At 40.1% G+C, this 18414-nt stretch overlaps 1 protein-coding gene across 4 annotated transcripts; it reads right to left on the bottom strand.

Moving 5' to 3' along the window:
* Positions 1–924: 924 nt before the first annotated feature.
* LOC122982029 (carbohydrate sulfotransferase 11-like) lies at positions 925–17356 on the bottom strand. 4 transcript variants are annotated; one of them, XM_044350982.1, is made up of 5 exons: positions 17140–17356; positions 16781–16965; positions 4366–4439; positions 2598–2762; positions 925–2413 (listed from the first exon to the last, which is right to left on the bottom strand). In XM_044350982.1, exons 2-5 carry the CDS (start codon positions 16872–16874, stop codon positions 1733–1735), a joined length of 1014 nt encoding a protein of 337 aa, XP_044206917.1. In that variant the 5' UTR covers positions 16875–16965; positions 17140–17356; the 3' UTR covers positions 925–1732. The 4 variants fall into 4 exon arrangements, with proteins under 4 accessions (XP_044206917.1, XP_044206918.1, XP_044206916.1 ...); XM_044350983.1 differs by having other exon boundaries at positions 17258–17356; XM_044350981.1 differs by having other exon boundaries at positions 16781–17356.
* Between the last annotated feature and the right edge of the window lie 1058 nt (positions 17357–18414).

Genomic DNA, 18414 nt, shown 5'->3' with positions numbered 1-18414 from the left:
CAAAACTGATGTCAAATTCCAAAAGTCTTTACAGGAAACGTTCTAGTAAATTATCAGGAATTTAAGAATGTGGAAAAATACAGCAGTCGCATTATTACTTTAACAAATCATCTTCATCTCAAGTCAATCTCAATTTGACTTGTCATTCTCAATTTCTTTCATTCTGCCATTCACGGATACAGAAACAAGTGAAAGTATCCTCAAACTACATAAAAACAGTCACAGTAGATTACTCTACTAGTTTAAAAAAAGATGCTGGCTTCATAAATTCACTGGCAGATTTGACTGTTTCAAAATGATGTCATCCTAGTTAATGATACTGCCTCTAGTTTCAGAAAATAAGACTATTATTTAAGCCTGCATGAGGCATCTGTTAAAACTGATATTTTCGCAGTGCAAATCATTCATAAAAGTTGCTACCTTAAACTGTAAATTCACTAACATTTGCTGAGCAAGGACCTGCAGTGATGACTGTAGCTGGGTTAACCCCTTAATGTGTCTGCCTTCAACGCTAACAAGGGCAGCTCTGACCAGAGGTGTTGCTGGGCTGGACTCAGGCCCTGACCACAGCTATGTGGCTGTTTGTTCAGCATACCTGCCCAGAGCTAAATACAGACAGCGATAGAGGAGGGATGGCGAGCTTTTACTTGAATTACAAAGTGACTGTGAATTTTCCTGGAAGTGACTCATATGTATATGTATGATAGTGTGAACGAGTGCTGTGACGAGTTAGATAAAACAAGCGTCAGAAGCAGAGCTTAGATTAAAAAAAAAGTATATGATAGATAGATTTCTATTTGGCATCAGTTTATGTGCAAAAGCCGAGACAGCAAATAACTTGCTCCATGCAAGAAGTATTCACTCAGAAGAGAAACCCCTTATTCTTTCATATAAAATCCATTTTCACAAAATCATGAGCCCAAATCCATAACAATAAATACTTTATGCACTGACATACATAAATAAAGGCCTTCCAGAGATACTGTACTGTAGGTGCTTTGAAACAATCTGCAATGTTCAGCTTCACAGTCAGCACATTAACCTGTATGCCCGTGTAAGAGAAGAACCTGCTCCTCTGAAGTGTGACTTTAATTTGTGGCTCATTAGTTCTCAGAAAAAACAAGGCAAGAGAACTTTTACTGTAGTGGGCACCACAGGAATGCTGGTAAGGCATATTTCACTCAACTCAACAACTACGTATAAAAGACAGCAACAGAACTAAAACAGAAAAAGTCAGGGAGAGAAAGATTTGCTCCATCTGACAAAGCAGGTTCTTGGAGAGAAATGGAAATCGGGTGAGTAAAAATAATAAATACTGAATTCTTACTGAACTTAAAGGCCAAGACCCTTCAGCAATCTGTTCTGCTAAACATCTTTAAACTGGAAAGTAAACCAATAAACTATGAGTGAGTGTGACACACTGCATATAACATGCTATTAAGATAACAGCACATACAGTCTGTCCTTCTCAGGAAGAAATGTGGTTCCATTTAGTAAGTTCCCTTCACTGAAACCAGTTTTTTAGTTGTTGTTGGAGAGTCGTAGTGCCAAGTCTGTGCGTGTGATGGACCATTCCACGCAGGAATGAAAAGTCCATGGCAATGAAAAAAGTGCAAACGTACCATCACACATCCACTGTATGAAATGTGGACTATCACAAAAGCCTTCAGAGCTGCGCGATTGGCCAGTCCATCCGTGGCACTGATTTCAACCCTCTTTTCTCTGCCCCGCATCAAGTCCTGAGATACTCTGGTGTTGAGTAGTTAAAGAGCAGGAAATCCATTCGATACAGGTTGAATAGTTTCTTCTGGTAGAAAGGACTGATGTGCTTAAAGAAGCGTGCTGCCATGTTGCCGTCAGTCCGGGTGCTCTTACCAGACGTTGGAAATTGAAGTGTCCCATCCACTCCGGCCAATCTGAGCACAGCCTGCGCGTCTGGCTCCAGAGTCTCATACTTCCCCACCACGTCATAATGGATCAGACATGGGTGGCAGAGAGAGTGCACCCGCTCCCAGTGCTCATTGAAAGGTTCTTCCCGTTGGGTCCGAGGGTCCACAAGATACTGGACAAACTCGTGGAAAGAAACGTCATTCCCTTTCTCCAGTGCTTCACGCTGCGGGTTGGGCCGGTGCCGGCGGACGATCTTGGTTCCGTAGCGCTTGTGGAAAGCAGTGTTGTAGCTGCGCGTGAACTTGTTCCGGTAGGCGGACACCAGGCGCTCAAAGGGCTCCCGCACGAAGATGAACTTGAGGTAGCTGCGAAGGCGTTGGTTGATCTCAGGGACTGAGAACTCGGAGAGTGTGCGCAGGTTTCCCGCCACGTGGGCCTCATTGGCAGGGATGGCAAGAGGGTCAGTGTAGCGGCCGTCACTGGTGAGGACCATGAGGACACGCTTCCAGTTGGTGCAGGCTACCTGGAAGTGAGGACAGTCAAAAAACTTTTATACATATAAAAAAGTGAAAGCAGCAATGCTTTTACACACTGTAACAAACTATCATCTCAACAATCTGCACTATAAAAATAAGGCAACTGAATAAGATTATAATTTTATGTCATCTGGAACTTCAGCTGTGTTAATTACTCTCATGGTAACCAACCTTGGGTACATAGCAGTAAATAAGGCTGTGTTTATCATCCACAATGAGGTGTTTGAGATCCTCGGGCGAAAGCACCCGCCGCTTCCTCGTGTGGCTCAGGCACTCCTGCTCCAACAGCTCCCTGCGGCCTTGGAGGGACCTCTGAGCTGCTAAGAGCTCCAGCTGCTTGTAGAGAGGACGATGAGGACGATGCAGCACAGGTGAAAGAGAGACCAAGTGGGATGATTAAGGGTTAAAGAGAAACAGAAACACGTTTTAAAAATAGTTGCAGGCAGTTCACATATAAAATATATATATATATATACACATAAATAGATAGATAGATAGCGATGAGTGACAAATTAAAGGAATAAGTTCATCAAAACACAAAATGAGGGAATATCTTTTGGAAGAATGGTGTTCATCTCTCCAGAAGAGTTCAGAGACTTGCCAATGTGCATTGAGACTGTTCTGGCAGCATGTGGTGGTCCAAAACCTTACTAAGACACTTTAAGTTGTTTTTTCTTTTAATTTGTCACCTGTCTGTTAGGCTTGCCACAGTGGTCAATGTTACCGGTGTTACACAGTGTTTGGACATACATCGATTACATTACCTGCCCACCGCCCATACTGAAGTTTTGCTTTTTTCTATAGAAACAAACCCATTTATTTCATTTTTGCGTCAGTGACCATCAAATAAAAAAACAGATTAAATAAAAATCCAATTTGTAAAGTATCGAGCGTGTTATCAATACTTAGTCGGACGACAGATGCTACAATTATAAAGTGACAGGGTCAGCTCCAGAAGTGTCTGCAGCAGCAGCAGCAGCAGAAGCAGAGTCGCAGCAAAAAGTAGCGGAGTGAAACGTCTGTTCTCCGTCCTGCTGCTGTAAACTAAAGTAACACTAGCTGTTAGTGAGCAGCTGCTCTTATGTCTCCCTGGGTCTCGGTGCTTGTTTTCATCTCTCCGGATGACAGGCGAGTGCCATTTGTAAAATGTTCAGTGTAACCGGTAACCGGTGTTGTCAGTTTTTTAGTTGGTGGGAAAATTTCCTCACTGTGGCATCCCTACTGTCTGTGACAAATTAAAAGAACATATGTCATATGTCATCTTCACAAAAAAACTTTAAAAAACTATTTCAATAGTGGAAAATTTGCACTTATTGCAGCTGACAAAGTCAGTGCAATAAGTGCAATAAGTTTACCAACTAAACCTCTTCATCCTGCCACCTGGCTGTAGGAGGTCTGGTGTCTCTGCTGACTTGATATATTTGCTTCTAATACAGGGAAGCTTGTTACTGTGCGTTTGCGTGATGGCTACATGGCTTGCTAATTCAAAATGAATGAATACAATATGAACTGAGTTGATGGCCTTGAATCAGTTCTGGAAATCATTTCCAATCAGCTTTACACTGTATGTAACAACAAACATCATAAAGATGTTCAATGCTCAGCTTACTGTGACTCTCAAAGTTAATACCCTACAGCCCAACCTCCACTGAGATGCCAAAACTGTCATCAAATGATATTTTCAGAGAAATCTGGGCAACCTCACAGACACAACACGACTCCAGAAAATCACTGCGCAAAGCCAAGAAATAGTCCGAATCATTAACTACCGTAAAACCACAAAGTGTCAATTTTGTACAGATTAAAAAAAAACCCATTGTGTTAATCAGTGAGCTTTGGAGGTGGATTTTGTTTCCTTTGGACTGAGCCAAGCTAGCTGTTTCCCTCTTCTTGTAGTCTTTGCGCTAAGCTAAGCTATCCAGCTTCTGTCTGTTCTCACCTGATCTCCATTGTAGAGGCTCTGCAGTGGACTTCTGCTTTGCCCTGGTCTGCTGACAGTCTTCAAACCAGGTTCTACAGTAAGAGAGGGACAAATCAAAAAGCCATATGATTACAGCCATTCAACACATTCTTTTTCAATAAAAACACCATTTGACAGAAGAGTTGAACTTGTGTGTTATCTGAGTGAACTCATGTCCCAGTTCATTTCTTTTCATGAGATGTATGTGAAAATCTGATATGAATAACACCACATTAAATCTGTATTGTGTTATATGTCAACAGGAGAACACGTCTGGTTAATTTTCATTGCGTGTGTTTTGTTGACTTGGCAACACTGATGAAAGTCTGACCACATTATTGTTATTTTTAAATTAGCCTATATGACGGTCACAAATGAGAAACACTTTGTTTAACAATGTGTCATGTAATTGCAGAGAGGTTTAAATTACACTGTAAAGATGTCCGTCAGTCTGAGCCAACTTTCCAACCTTCCTCTGGTCTGTTTGTCATGACGTGATCCTTTTTTTAAAAAAAAATCCTCCCTCCTTTCTCCTTTCACTCATAGATTCAATAGGAACAGCTTGTTCCTTTCAAACTCTGTCTTACATTAGTTGCACTTCTCTTCTTACTCTTTGCTTTTGCTGCAACATTTTTTTTCGTAACCTGTCTTTTGTCATTTGACTTTTACATAAAATAAGTTGTTTATCCACAGCAGACTAACTGGAGGACACAGTACAAATCAGAACAGACTGTAAAGATTTCAGGAACACGCACTTCCAATTTACTAACATTACACAACCAAACAATGATGAATATGCATCAGTATTTGGCTGCATAACATGCATATATAATGAGGGACATGCAGGAGGCAGAAGATATCTGGATGGAGACCTTGTTATCGTCTCTCCTCCCTCCTCCAGTCTCTATAAACACATCTGTCTTCTCCTTCCATCCCCCCACTCCCATCCCCCTCCTCTCCAGCCCCCATCCAGACCTGATGGCAGTCAGAGTTGGGGTCTGCAGTTAATGGTGCTGAGCGAGAAAAGTGATTTGCTTTGCACATGTGGCTAAACAATGCCTCCGGTTGCTTTATGTCTTCACACAAAGTTGGAACGAGAAGGAGGTGGAGAGAGGTGGAGAATATGCTTCATATGTATAAGCATGAGGGGAAAGTACTTGGAGGAGGGCCCAACAGAGTGATGAGAAAACTCCATACCATCATATGGAAAGCATATCACTGAGTTAGCGCATAAAAAGGTTGGGAAGGCTTATGCTATGCAAGTATGCAGTCCAGAGGGAAGTTTTTCTCTCTGACTGTTTCTTTTCTTTCTGATGAGTTCACATCAAGCAAATAAAAGTTCCAACATTTTGAAAAATGTCATAAATCTGAGCGTCAGCTTGGGACTCGACTCATGAAAGACATATAAACCACTATTGTGCGCAAACTCATGATCAAGATTAAAATCAAGCTCTAAATCATGACTGTTTCCTGCAAATTTGAGGAAGCAGAAAACACAAAATGAATTACTGGTGACTAAGCGAACACAGTGAGGCATGCGCTATAAGAGGATCTGAGATAGACAGTGAGACAGAGAGACAGACTGTCGTGATGCAGCCTCTCCCTGTCCCTCCTCTCTGCGTGAGCTCACAGGAATCATCAAAATCCTCGACTTCCTCTGGGTGAACGCTCTGCCACATCATCTGAACACAAGAGATAGGCATCTAATTCTTGGACCGGGATGAAAGCTTTACTGGATACATTTCAAATCCACATCTTACACAAAATCAGAGTTCCATTTAACAAATATAGGCTTACTAACATATAAATGCTATGTATTTTATGTATATTTTGAGGTCTATGGATGTATGACAAAAACGTTTTGTTAAGGTTACAGTGGGTTTCCGCTAGGATGACAAGGAAGAGGTCACAGACACAGCATACTGCTATTCCAGAGGTCTGAAACATACAAGCCACCATACATAAAACTCAGACAGTCAAGGTTCCAGGTAGAACTGAATATAGATGTCTAAGCTCGCAGTCAACAGCGCCGTCGTTCACATTTTAAGCCACTGAGTCCTGCACAAACTCAGGACACTTCCTCAGGAAGCTGGAAAGTAGGTCAAGAGACACTTGTGGCGGCAGTAGTCACATTAATGGGTTATTGTGTGTTTTCAAGTTTAAACACTGCATGATGGAGAGGAAATATTTCATTAGGTCTTTCATTCATGATGTCACGTGGTTAAGACAGGAAAATGGGGAAAGTTAATGTCAAATGCAGAGCTCATTTAAAAATCGGCAAGAGTACATTCCTGTTTTGAATCCTAAAACTCATAACAGGAGACTGTACAGCAGAGCTGCAACTAATCGATTAGTTAAATTAATAACCAACTGTTTTGATAATCAATTAATCATTTTGAGTTATATTTTAAGAGGAAATTTTAAGAAAACTCCAGCTTCTCATATGTGAATATTTTCTGGTTTCTTTAGTCCTCTATGATAATAAACTAAGTAGTTTGGGTTGTGGACTGTTCAAACAAGACATCTGAGATGTCACCTGGGGCTTGTATGTGCTGTAAAATGTAACAGCTAAAAAGTGCTGGAGATCTCACATGACAAGGCCAGGAAGTAACTTACCAAACAACAACTTCTCATTTTTACATTTCAGTTGTGGTTTGGTTAATTAGTGAGCTTCAAAGGTGGTGGTGGGTGTATTTTTTCACCTTTAACCAGAGCCAGGCTAGCTGTTTCCCCTGCTTACAGTTTTTATGCTAAACTAAGCTGTCAGTCTCCTAACTGTAGTTTCATATTTGACAAACAAACATTAGAGTAGTATCAATCTTTATAACTCTTGGAGAAACTCTTGGAGAAAGTGATCAGATGCATTTTTCGAAACGTTGAACAGGTCATTTAAACACAGTACTGATCAAAGTTCTGTGTTGTATATTTCTCCAAAGAAGAAAGAAGTAATTTGTACTTTCCGAACAGGGGGTGGATTTCTGCAGAAATCCCATCACCCCATGATGCACTCTGAGTATGACTGCATGGGTACCTGAGTGAGTAAATCACTTTTTTCATACCTTCACATGGTATATGACCGTATTTGTGTTAAAAAAACAAACCTTAACAGCTGAGCTGCTGGTGATAGAAGTCATTGTAGCATGTATGACATTGTCTAGTGGTGATGCGCAGGTCAGGGTTTTTTAATACCTGCACCCACCCGACCCGTTAAGAGAGCCGATCTGTACCGCCTGACCCGCAAAAATATGTCAATCAACTACCCAAACCTGACCCCGCCTGCAAACGTTTACGTGGAACTACAGGGCAAAAATTCACAGATGAAACAATTAACACTGTCTTTTATCACTCATCAGGTTCCACAGCAGAGAAACAATGAATGAATAAATGTCAGGAACAAACTTACTGAAGGCCAACAAGTTTCATTCACCACAAACATAACAAGACATGATTATCTCATATTTTGGCTCAAGTTTTCAGCCAACTTATTAACTTTGAATCACTGCTTCTGCAGTCAGCGAGCAGAAATACAGACAGTGCCACTCTGCCATTGCAACCCATATTGTGGTCGGAGGGGGGGTTACATGCTGCCTTCAAGTGCTCCTCCTAAACTCCAGGTGTACTCAAGGTTTACTCTGAGTCTGTATTTTTGACAGTATTGAAAATCATATGTGTGGGATTTCTAAATAATAATATAATACTGTGATACCTACTGGGAAATTTCAAAAAGTTCAAAAGGTGACAGCTAAACATAGCCTCTACATGTGTAAGTGTACATGTACATAGGTGTGAATGTGTGAGCATGATGAGGGGAGGGAGGGTTGTGACCTATTCTGTTTTAAGAACATGTTCACTCTTCCTTCTTATCGCCACTGAAAACACTGCTTTCATATTATTTTTGTTGTACGTTCAAAGTTTAGCTCAAGAATGCTTTTTCTTATCTTTTATATTGCATCAAAGCTTTCAACTACAATAACACAGTCAATGTTTTTTTTTTTCTGTTACATGGAAATGTGCATTTCACAAGCGTCATAAACCATATCTTTTTCAGTGTCGTGTGTTCTATCACATTCACCAGAAAACCACCACTTCCTCTCAGATTCAGGAAGTGACAAAATACAGGCAGTTGAAGAAGAGCAGATGAGGGCCCCAGTCTTACTACACAGACAAACAGAACTGAACCTGGCTCTGTCTCGTCTGACAGTCTCGAGGGTGTGAAACGCCACTGATGTTATGTTCCCAGACGAACAAGGTTCCATTAAGCATGTACACCACTCTGGATCTTTGTAAACAGACACCGCTTGTTTATGTCTTATCAGCTGACAAGAGAGAGGGAGACAAATTTAAATAACAACATTAAGATCACTTTCACTGTGTGTGGAGGCCTAATACACCACAACCATTTTTATTGCTAATGGTTTTGTTTCTCGTTTTGTGAATCAAGTCTCTGCCCTGCTTCCTGGCAAATAAACTTCCTTTTTCATTTGAAAAACCTCATCCTCCCTCTGATCATGATAAAGAACAAAGAGGATTCTGTGGCATCAATAATGTAAATATTTACTTAAAGAGGTAAAACTGCACTTAATTGCACTTGAAATAAAGGCCTGTCTTTATGAGGGCCACGTAATGGAAGATTCCGTGAGTTGAGAGAAAACCACAGTGTAATTTGCTTTGATTGAGGTATATAAAAGTCTGTTTCACAATGTGACTGAAAGGGAAAATAGGATGTCACAAATGAAAATAACTGCAGGCAGGAAGAGACAATTGGGTTATCAGGAGTAACAGGCCGCCAGGCTTTATGTGTTTGTTTAGAGCATAGCTTGATTTGAAGGCGTCACACCATCCACACGCTAAAAGCAACAGATGGTGGTAATTAGAGCAACAAGATGAGGTGACTTTACAATCACTGCTGTTCTTTGTAGCCAGGCAGGCACTCCCTTTTCATGTTAGTCTTACCCTCTTGCTGTTCACCTTCATTCAAAAGGGTCAAAAACATTACTGTAAGAAATTCCTGGATTTCAGTTACAACCAGACAATTTCTCAATCCAAAAATTACGATGTCAGAGTTCAGGTTGATCTGAAATACTGTATATCTTTGAGTCCCTTTAATTCTCAAGAACGGTAAAAGTGAAACTGAAAGGGATAAAGTTACCTCGGTGCATAACGCTTTTAGATTTAATGCTGGGGCTGGCTGACATGACTTCTATTTTTCACATGATAATCTCTTTCATATTAGTCAATATCAATATAAATCACAAAGTGTAAATTCCCTAGTAGTTGATTCACAACCTGAGAAAAATCTATTTGAATTAAAAAACAAACAAAACAAAATAAACAATTTCAATCTTTCCAGTATGAATCCTCAAAAATCCTTCAGTATGAAATGTTTGCAGCCGGGGAGGTCACACATTTTCAACTGTGTGTAGTGAGACGTCTTTTGCCATTAAAGACCAACCACATGTGTTTAATAATGGTGGAAAAGCACTTATGGTTTGTTGCAGGGGTGTTTCTGGGGGATGGGTCTAATTGCTGGTGAGAGTGTGGATGTAAATGCTTGCACTCTTTATTGGAAGGTAAGCTTCAGGTAATAAACTTAATTTATCTCTAGTCTGTTTTACGTTAGACTTAAAGTAGCCTAGCTGCGTTTGGGACTGTCTCATCAACTGTATGGACAAACAGAGTTTTAAGTATGACCATATTAAGTAGAGTATGACCACACCACCAAGGTCTTATTACCCAATTTATCTACAACAGGACACTGTGACTGTTAAACTGTAGCTTCCTGATCCGCTGACACGTCAAAGTTTTCTCAGAGGGAGCGCTCATCCCTCCTGTCAGACTTTTGAAACCAAACAATAGCATCTGGTGTGTTCAACGATCCCTAATTGATATTAACATTTAACACAAGTATGTTTGGGCCTCGTGTCCCAAAAGTGCATTATGAGCACTGAACTTCTGCCTCTTAATGAAGTAGCAACAGTAGCTGTGGTTTGTTGATCCCAAAACTAAACTAATAAACGTTTTTATATCTGAAACGGAGAAATAGAGAGGCTAAAAAGGACACCTGCAACGGAAAACATGACAATCACTGTCAATGTTACTGGTTTCTAAAAGTGCAAGTAAGACCAGAGACAGAAAGTCTGAACTTGAGGCACTGAAACCACATCTTTTTCAAGTACGTTAGACACAGGCCTCTAGTTCTTGTTTTGGCATATAAATCCACTCATGCTTAATGCTTCCTCTTTTCAAAACACACTGTTAGTGGTTTGAATAAGGCTAACGCTAGAAGGCAACAGGCTTAACAATTTACAAGATAGAGCATGTTTGGAGTAATAACAAATATTTTTTAATACAGCTGAGAGAGTGAGGCAGAACAAACCACCAGCAAGTGTAGCATGTGGTGTGTTGCGCTCTGTAAAGGGCTGCCGGCGTTGTGGGGGACCTTAACGGCATCAAACAATGTTTGTTTCACAACAGCCTCATTGATATCAATGTCAGATGATAAGTGGCAGCATGCATACACATGAAGTAGCGTTCAATTATAGTATTGCGCTGTGTGAGAGTGTGTGTGTGTGTGTGTGTGTGTGTGTATAGGGGTGAATAAGTGTGTCTGTGGGTAAATACATGTTCAATGACAAAGATTACAGTGTGTGTTTGTGCCTACAGTAGGTTTAGGTAAAAAATGACAATGAATTGTGGACTGACTCTGTGTGCGGGCAACACACATCAGAGCAGGCCTTGATGTTGTCTCTGTTTAGAGCTGCAAGGAGGAATCCATCATTTTCGCAAGAACCAGCAGAGCTGGTTGGAGAATCAGTGATATGTGACAGATGCAAGTTTCAAAATCCTGTCATCCATGAGTTTAAGTTTTTATTAATTCAGCTCAGATTTGATTAGTATGTGTGACAACAGCTGTGACAGTTCTGCTTGTTGATCAGACAACGTTATTGTTTCCCATCGCTGGGAAAGACAGAGGAGTGTTTCCCCACCCTCTAGTATCTGAAGTCATGTACAGCTGCCAAGCAAATGAAGTGGAAACGTTGTAGAGGGTGAACGTAGAGCGAAAAGCAACAGAGGATCAGAAATGATTCTATCAAGAACAAACCTCAGACACATTTCAGTTCTGACTCTACTCCAAGGCAACACTTCTCTATTTAGTTTGACTTTTACCATGTGACCATGCCATGACGCAAACAAAAAATGACATACAGACATGTGATGTCACCTCTTTTAAGAATGGCAGCCATTATACTGAACCACATGCTGAGTGTAAGGATTGATTAACACAGTCAAAATTTAATCACGTTTTTGTCAAAATTTGAAATGTGATGCAATGAGTATGTTTAGATTTGTGTGTTCGGGGTGTTGACAGAAAATGGTTTCCTGTGTCAAACAGCAGGGCTAAAGACTCACGACCCTTGCTCTAAATGCTGACAAGTTCACGCTATCTTGAACAAGTGCACATACTGTATACCATCCTTCTACGCTGAGCTATGATACTTGGCAAAGTCACACATACTGTACTCGAACTACACACACAACGACACTGTGCCATAGCACTGCTGAGTCAATGCGACCACATAAGAGAAACTGGGTGTTCATCTCTATTTTTGTTCAAATTATGATGTATCTAATAAGAGAGGCTGACTGGAAAAAGTAAATGTCAGGAAAAAGTTTCTCAGTATGTTAAAACCGTTTTACACTGGCCTGAAGGAGGAGGAGCTTCTGGAGTAGCTCAGCAGGCCTTTTATTTGCATCACTGCACCAAGTTTGTATTTTTATATTTTAAAAAACTCTGACAAGAGCTTAATGAAACAAAATGTGAAATATCTTAACAGGGAAAGAGTTAGAGAATCACGTTTAGAGAATCATCATAATACAGAAAGGTCAATGTTTCTAGACTGTTTTCATGGCCGTTACATTTTCTCACCAGAATTATTATTTTTCTCACCAATTAGTATTTCTGGTAAGTTGCAGAATTGATCGTGTTCGAAAAGAGGGGCAGTGATTACAAGGATTTGATTTCCTCGGTCAGCTACAACTTTGTCAAAAACACACAGCACAAAGCATGACTCTGATCTACACTGATGACTTTAAATCTATGCATGAACAGATCGTGCTAAGATGCTGACAATCTCTCACTGGGTGATATGTTGTCAGTTTTGATGCTGACGCAGCCTGAGTCTTTCAAAAAAAAACAAACTCCATGCTTCAGTCCATTATTGCTGCAGCCGTTAATGGTTTTTGAAGTAGTTTTAATACACAGCAGTAGCCAGAGACAAAATTCAACAAATCCCAAGCACAGTTTTAAAACAAATTACATAATGATAACATTACATACAGGTGGAATGCTATGACTCGAAGTTGATTCACTGTACACTGTAAATTATACTGGTGTTTAATCATTTTGGACATGTGATTTATGCTAATGTACCAGCCAAAATGTTAATTAACATCAAACAACTTGCCGATCCCCATTGGTGAGCCATACACTCACACCTACATCATTCATTTGCTCATCAATGTGTGCAGTATCTTTAACACCACTGATGTAATCTTTACTACATTTGAACATTACTGAGGAAGTCTTGCATCATATTGCCAAACTCCAAGGTTTAAAATGACACTGTCCTACCCGCAAAGGAACTATGACTAAAGCTCGACTAAAGATAAAGCATATCTCAATCTCACAAACTCAAATTCCTAAATAAATGAACAGCTGATAGAGCTTCAAATCTGACATGGTCTAATGAGGTTTTTAACAGCACACTGGATAGGACTCGTATTTCTTTCTTATGTGCCAAACCCAGGGTGTTGGCACAGGAAGTCAGACAATGGAAGCACGACAATAATATACACTTGGCTTCCTGTCCACTATTACACAGTATGCTTAATTTGGAGATGTGGCTCTGCAAAGCAAGTGGATGTGTGTGCGTGTGTGTGTGTGTGCGTGTGTGTGTGAGAGAGCTTTCATATATAGCACATTCCTGTGTAAAACGAATCAGATATCCATCAACAATGTCTTTAAGTCTTCAACTTAAAGAAGTACAGAACATTCTTCATAGTGTATGATTTTTATAGTCATTAACTGTCTATGCAGTAAATGACTATACAGTTTGGAGAAGGATAGTTTAGATCAGTGTCAAATGAGAAAAACGAAATGAGAAGTATGAGTGTAAAACGTTCGCAGAATTACAACACAGAATTATTTTGTAAGTCCAGAGGCTGGGACAGTTTCCACGGTAATGCAGTAACACCAAAACATGGGATTAAACTTATTACCATCAGTGCTGTTTTTTTTTTCTTCCCTCAACCAAAAGACCACCTCTCTATCAACAATCGGGCTTTATTATTACTGGAAGCAAACTATTTTTCTTATCTGCTGATCTTGGTTAGTAGCGCGAACATCAAACCTCCGATACCTCACCAATGAAAACATTTAGGCCATACCACATCAAAGGCTCTGATCACAGTTTCTCAAGTTAGGCTAAGACGCAAGTATCTCAGCCAACTGCATCAAAATTTGGCGTAGGAGGCATACACATAATCAAACTAAATTAGAGCTGCAACGATAAGCCAATCAACAGAATATTAATCAGCAATAGGGCTGTCCCCGACTCAGGATTTTCACAATCAACTCAGATTCTGCATTTTAGACCAATGCATCAACTTGTACGGGAGGGGGAGGTGCTGTGTAGTCTCATATACTCATCTGTATTTCTCTATATTTATTTAATTACATATATTTTGTTCTTTTGGGTTCTACATACTAAACAACATTATTACTTTTTGTTTCTTTCTTCACTACAGCCTACAGAAATATCGTTCATGTCTCCACAAAATTACTGCAGTTACAGTACAATCACGCGCACCAGCAAAGCAACCACACAATAATCTGTTACAACAGCTGCATGAGTCTCGTGTTTTACTTGTAAAACTTGTGTTTTAAAGCTGTTGTTCATCATTGATGTGAAACGTGATGTGAAAATGTCAGATTACCACACAGCCGGAGAGATAAAAAGTCCCCCTGTTTCCATCACAGTTATGTATTAAGGTCATTTAGAGAGAAGAATCTGTAAAAGTTTACAGTCTGTCATGCTGTCGTGAAAAAAAGGCTGCAAATCATCTGACAAAATGCAAATGGACTCGGGGTTCTTGACTGATGCATCGACTCAGTAGGTTTTAGGGGGCAGCCCCAATCTGCAACTATTTTCATAATCAATTCATTGTTTTTTTCATTGTCAAATGTCAAACATTAGCTGAAATGTGATGTGAAGATTTCATGCTTTTCTTTGCCATATATGATAATAAACTGAATATCTTTTGGGTTTTAGACTTTTGGTTGGACTCTTATCAACAGGCAGTTTAACTGTTCTCTGACATTTTAAAGACCAAACTATTAATTGAGAAAATAATTGGCAGATTAATCAGTAATGAAAATAATCACCTAAACTACATTTTAGAAGTATTTTGCCCCCAAAACAAACATATTCCCGACTCTCTCTCTCACTTGAAATAACCATCCAGTTTGGGGTATAGTATTTCCAGCACACGTAGATTAAGTGTGACAGTGGAAATACTTTGGACACGTCTACAACATCAGTGGTGAATATCAGGTGTTGGTGTCAGGCTTCAAATTTCTTCTTTCAAGTCATCCTAGGATTTGTTATTGTTTGTTCTGTTAAGCATCTGCAGAAGAGGAATAAGCTGTTAAATAGATTTAATCACTTTACATATCCTTATACTGCATATACAGGAACTTTATAAAGGAGGTTTTAACATAAACTGATTTGGATTGAAATTTTGCATGAACCATCAAGTAAGTGGGTTTAGATGTTAAAAAAAAAAAAAAAGCAATATGCATTAGGCATAAAACATACATACTGCAACATACTGGAACAAAACAGAGCAGATGAGAGATATTAAAAGGAATGGAGAAGGCCAGGAGAATACAGAATTAAACAAGAAAATTGATGTTGGTTTTCAATCTGTCTCTGACTGGATACACGGTAATTAAGGACGCCTTGTGCTTTGTTGACATCCTGTGAATTAGTCCTGTCTAATGTGGTTCCACAACGCTTTTCATGTGGCCTGCATGGTTATTGGTGGAGCTGTAAAGCAGACAAGCCCAGACAGGGCACATAGTATGAGTATCCACCTACAACAGTCAGGTAGAGGAGGTGGGGGTGTCAATGGTAGTGCTAAAGTGTGTTGCTCGTAGGTTTGGCAACATGTGGTTTATTGTGTCTGCTTACAGACTGCTCTACATTTATTCAACATGTGGTGTTCTGTAAAAGCTGATTTATTTCTGTGGTTTTGAACTGTTCACTCATGTCGTGTGCACTGGAGACACACCAGGTGTGGTGCATCATATTTGTTTAATGCATCCCAAGTTCATTTCAAGCAAAGATAATTATTTTGATTGAAGTTACGGGTGTGATTATGTTTTTTAATTTTTTACTATTTCACCATCATTATCTTTTATATCTTATGACACGCACAGTGTGACAACTGGGGATGATTCAGTTCGTGCCTTGACAAGTGTCTCACCAAAGTTGCAAAACTTTGCAGACTTTATGTCAATACTTATTTCAGAGAAAACCCACAATGATTTTCAAAGCTCCTCTTGCCTGACAACATCACCAAAGACAGGGCATTGGCTTCTCCTCTCTACCCCAATTATCCTCATTCTCTCTTCTTTACTATCCACATGGAAAACAGCTCTTTTGTATCAAATGCTCTTTCTCCTTCTCCTCTTACCCAACTGCCATTTTGCTTCAGCATGTGTGGTAAGCGCAAATCAATCATCTGTACTTCTCCTTCTCTTTTATCTGAGATCTAACTCCTCTCCCTGGATGTCTGCAGTCGCCTGGGGCCCAAAGTCTGTCTTCCAATATCCAGGACGGGCTCAGTCAAGGAGACAAAAGGAGAGGAGAGGAAAGGAAGGCTGAAGCAGAGGAATGCAGGGGGTCTCTAGGAGGGGGGGTTTCAAAACATTCCACTGTTCACAGTGAGCTTATTCATACTTCATGTCACTCACATTTCATTATGTCTCAGCACATGCCCACTGCTTCACACATGCACACCAACACATACACACAGGTGTGCTGACTGTGTTAAAAGTTTTGTCAACCAAAGATGCTTGTATCAAAGCTAACGTTACGCCTAAATTAAGCTTAATATAATGCTGCCTTACGTGTATACTACATACAGTAACTTATGAGGTGATATTTGATCCTCTAACAACTATAAAGTTGTTTTACTTTTATGGTCACTGCACTAAATCTAATCTAAATTGCTGTTTTATTTACATATAAACGTGTTAATTAATAATACAAAATGGTAAGTGTAACGTTAGTTATTTTAGCCCAAAAGTACAGTATGTGCCCGGTCTTACCTGGCTTGGTGATGGTCTGGAAATAAAGCACGAGAACGAAGAGCGAGCCGAGGCACGTCGCCAGGAACAGGCGTCCTCCTCTGGGCATCTTCATCCTGAAACCCGGCTCTTCTGGCGGAGCCCCCGACCCCTCGTCGCTGCCTCGACACGGTTCATACGAAACCACCCGGCGGAGGATGAAAAGACTCTCGGAAGAATGAGACTATTTATTATTTGTGAGAAACGGGAAAAAAACCGTGTCGCCCATCCAAGAGTAACGTTAGCTTGGCTACTGAACGACACCGTAATTAGCCGTTAATTCTGATATGAGAGGGACCTGAATCCCCAACTGTCCGCTGTGTCTTTTGAGCGAACGTTACCTTAATAACGATAGTAAATGAAGGAAGGTCAACTAAGATAAGACATGAAATAATGTTATGTTGATATTACAGAAGTTTTAAATAAATAGTTTTTCTCTCTCCAGGGTCTGGTTGTTACCAAAGCCAAATGTGTCTAGACTTTGTCGAAGCTGCAAAAAAGTTCTCCGCCAAACATGGACGGGGCACCGTGCCATGACGTCACGCCCACCCCTCTCTCGCACGCTCTCCTCCTTTCATAGGCTGTATGGTGCCTTTAAGTAGTGCCGGAAATACTAAAACTACGCTGAGGAAGTCAAATTTTCCATATCATGCATGCTCAGCTGTCAGGTGTGGCGTATAGCATCTATAGTACAATAAAGATGTGGAATCACTTTGTGATAAAAATAAATAAATAAACGCAGTCAACATTTGGCCCTCAAAAGTTACTGTGCGGCCACCATATTTCCATTACGGTCAGTCTGCACAACATCGGTATCAGCCTGAATATCAGTCTCATAAGGGGAACACTTGAAGGCAGCAATACACTCGTGCACAGAGATTTCAACATGGACAGCGTGTCCTAGCTCATTCAACAACTGACAGCTATATTAATTGTAAATGGCGCTGACTGCAAGACGTTTTATGAAATAAATGACTGAAAAGTCGGAACCACATGAAACTTAACAGGCAGAAAATAAAACACACAGTATGGGAACCAATCTGAATAGCTTACCTGCCCTGAAATATGACTGAAATATCTGTTGCCCGAGTTTTATTGTCAGTCCCATTTCAAAATGCTGATTGCAAACCCAGAAGCCACACGCTTGTGTCACTGTTAGAAACTTAATATGGCTTCAGTAGCTACTGACAGTTTTTTCTTGCTTTGTGCAGCATCATGCAATATGGACAAACAATAATGTTTTCAGTTTGAACTGTTGTGGGTGAAGATAATTTCAATAAATATTACATTATGTAAAAAACAACTAGACTAAACTTAACAACTGTATTTTCCTTTATTCTTGGACTGTTTTATGCAAGTCTCCTACTTTAATGTATGTTGGAATTCCACTCTGCAAGACCTTCTAGATGTCCAATGAGTCCCATTAATTGCGTTTCTTTCCAGTCTTTTTCATACCAGAGTCAATATGGGAACACATTCCTACGCATGGCCTGACAGAGCAGTTAATGCTGCACTGAATTCTGGCAAAGCTTTAAATCACACATCATTCCTAGAGGGGAAACTTTTTCACATTTGTAACACCTGTCTGTTCAATCACAGAAAGACTCAGCATGCTT

This window comes from Thunnus albacares, chromosome 5, assembly GCF_914725855.1.
Source record: "Thunnus albacares chromosome 5, fThuAlb1.1, whole genome shotgun sequence".
NCBI classification, from domain to species: domain Eukaryota; kingdom Metazoa; phylum Chordata; class Actinopteri; order Scombriformes; family Scombridae; genus Thunnus; species Thunnus albacares.
This window is presented reverse-complemented; position numbering and strand designations above follow the sequence as displayed.

Coding starts and splice junctions, on each gene's coding strand:
- LOC122982029 (XM_044350981.1), bottom strand. CDS start 16,874: ATGAAGATGCCCAGAGGAGGACGCCTGTTCCTGGCGACGTGCCTCGGC. Junction 4,440..16,780: donor CCAGACCATCACCAAGCCAG/GTAAGACCGGGC, acceptor CTCTTACTGTAG/AACCTGGTTTGAAGACTGTC. Junction 2,414..2,597: donor TTTACTGCTATGTACCCAAG/GTTGGTTACCAT, acceptor CCTCACTTCCAG/GTAGCCTGCACCAACTGGAA.